Source organism: Brassica oleracea, unplaced genomic scaffold (genome assembly GCF_000695525.1).
Source record: "Brassica oleracea var. oleracea cultivar TO1000 unplaced genomic scaffold, BOL UnpScaffold02454, whole genome shotgun sequence".
Classification (NCBI taxonomy): domain Eukaryota; kingdom Viridiplantae; phylum Streptophyta; class Magnoliopsida; order Brassicales; family Brassicaceae; genus Brassica; species Brassica oleracea.
In genome coordinates, this window is record NW_013618984.1 from 1 (window position 1) to 1769 (window position 1769).

General features: G+C 41.0%; 1 protein-coding gene across 1 annotated transcript; it reads right to left on the bottom strand.

The window, feature by feature from the left end:
- Positions 1-47: 47 nt before the first annotated feature.
- On the bottom strand, positions 48-1007 carry LOC106321685 (protein SLOW GREEN 1, chloroplastic-like). The gene has a single exon (XM_013759931.1). The coding sequence runs from the start codon at positions 1005-1007 to the stop codon at positions 48-50; it is 960 nt and encodes a 319-aa protein (XP_013615385.1).
- Between the last annotated feature and the right edge of the window lie 762 nt (positions 1008-1769).

Consider the following 1769-nt stretch of genomic DNA (forward strand, 5'->3'; position numbering starts at 1 on the left):
GTCTTATTCTTCAGATATGAGAACTATACTAAGTTACTAACTCAAACTCAATTATCTTCACCACTACCAAAGAGCTTCATCTTAGACAATGGCGTCCTCAAATACCCTTCAACTTCAAACTTCTTTGGCGAAAGCTCTCTATACTTCGCAAACTGCTCCTTGGCTTCAGCATTCTTGTCAAGCAAGCTATAAATCATACCTCGACAGAAATACGGTCTGAAATCCTTAGGATCCTCTCTCGTCAGCTGCTCGTAGCTCTTCAACGCTTCATCCACATTCTTCTGCAAGAACTGTATCTGCGCAATGATCAGCCTCACGTCTCTAATCTCCTTCACCATATTCTCAGCTTCAGCTACAGCCAACGCGTCTTCCAGCCTCTGCAGCACCGCGTCTCCTTCCCCGGACCTGTCCATGAGCAACGCGTTCTCGAACAAGGCCTCGAACGAGAGTGGGTTTCGTTGGAGAATTTCCTCGAACACTTGGCGTGCGTTTTCGGTACGACCCATTTCACCCAATAGCCTCGCCATTAAAAACTTCCACTCTGTTTCCTCTGGCTGTGCGGTTACGAGCTTCTCTAAGAGCTTGAGAGCTTCTTCGTCTTCTCCGTTCTCTAGCTTCTGCTGAAGCAGTGATCTCAGCGTTTTGACCGCCTCTGGAGTGGATTCTAGAAGCTCGGTTAATGGCGAAGTGGGTTCGATCTCAGACGAATTTTTCTCTTCTTTCACTTCCACGGTGGTCGTGACCGGATACCCTGCTTTCGCCGGTAAAGTTGAGAGCTTTCCGGTCATGGAAACAGCAGCTCCGATCAGAATCGCCGATTTGGCAAAAGATTTGAGCTTTTCGTGAAAGCAGTAATCCGAAGAACCATTCTTGCTAGCTCTGATGCGCAGAGAGACGAGATCACGACGGGGAACAATATGTCCGGCGGCCGGATGAGATTTAACGGAGACTAAAGAGAAAGCCAATGAAGAAGGAAGCGAGGAAGGAGCTGAGAGAGACGTGAACATGGTTCCAGCGTATCGTATGAGTGGCTGGAGAGTGGAGAAGCGAGCTCACAATCCAACGAGGTAGGCGGCAGCGATTTTCGGATGTGACAAGGGTTGTGTTCACTCAAGTCGACTACTAATCCATTCTCATAGCCGTAAATTATATTTGGGCTTTTCTCATATATGATGGGTCTGTCAATAATTGGGCCTTATCCCATATATCCGAAATATTTATAAAATCATCAAAATTAACTCAGAAGTTTGTATTGAATCAATTTTTTCACTTGATTATTTTCTGGAAATGGAATCGAAAATGTTATCTTGAACTTGTTTTGCAACACTCATCTCTTGCTGATGTGCTTGCACATTCATAGCCCACCCTATTGCACCAATTAATAGTAGTAATATTTAGACCACCATTGGTTATAAAAATACGATTTATCACCACAAAAAGGAATAATAACGAAAGAAAGCAAATCAAAGTTTCATATGCTAATCAAAAACATAGGAAAAAAGAAAAAGTAAAAAACGATTTATTAACGAGTGGATGTATTTGTAGCAGTGTTCTAAAAAACGGCCTAGACAACTAGATTTTATAAAATTATGCCGATTACTTTTTAAACCGCATATACAATTATAACATTATAATAATGAATAATGTATAATTATTATTCATAAGCTTATACGTGCCGCTAGATTTTATAAAATTATGCCGATTACTTTTTAAACCGCATAGACAATTATAACATTATAATAATGAATAATGTATAATTATTATTCATA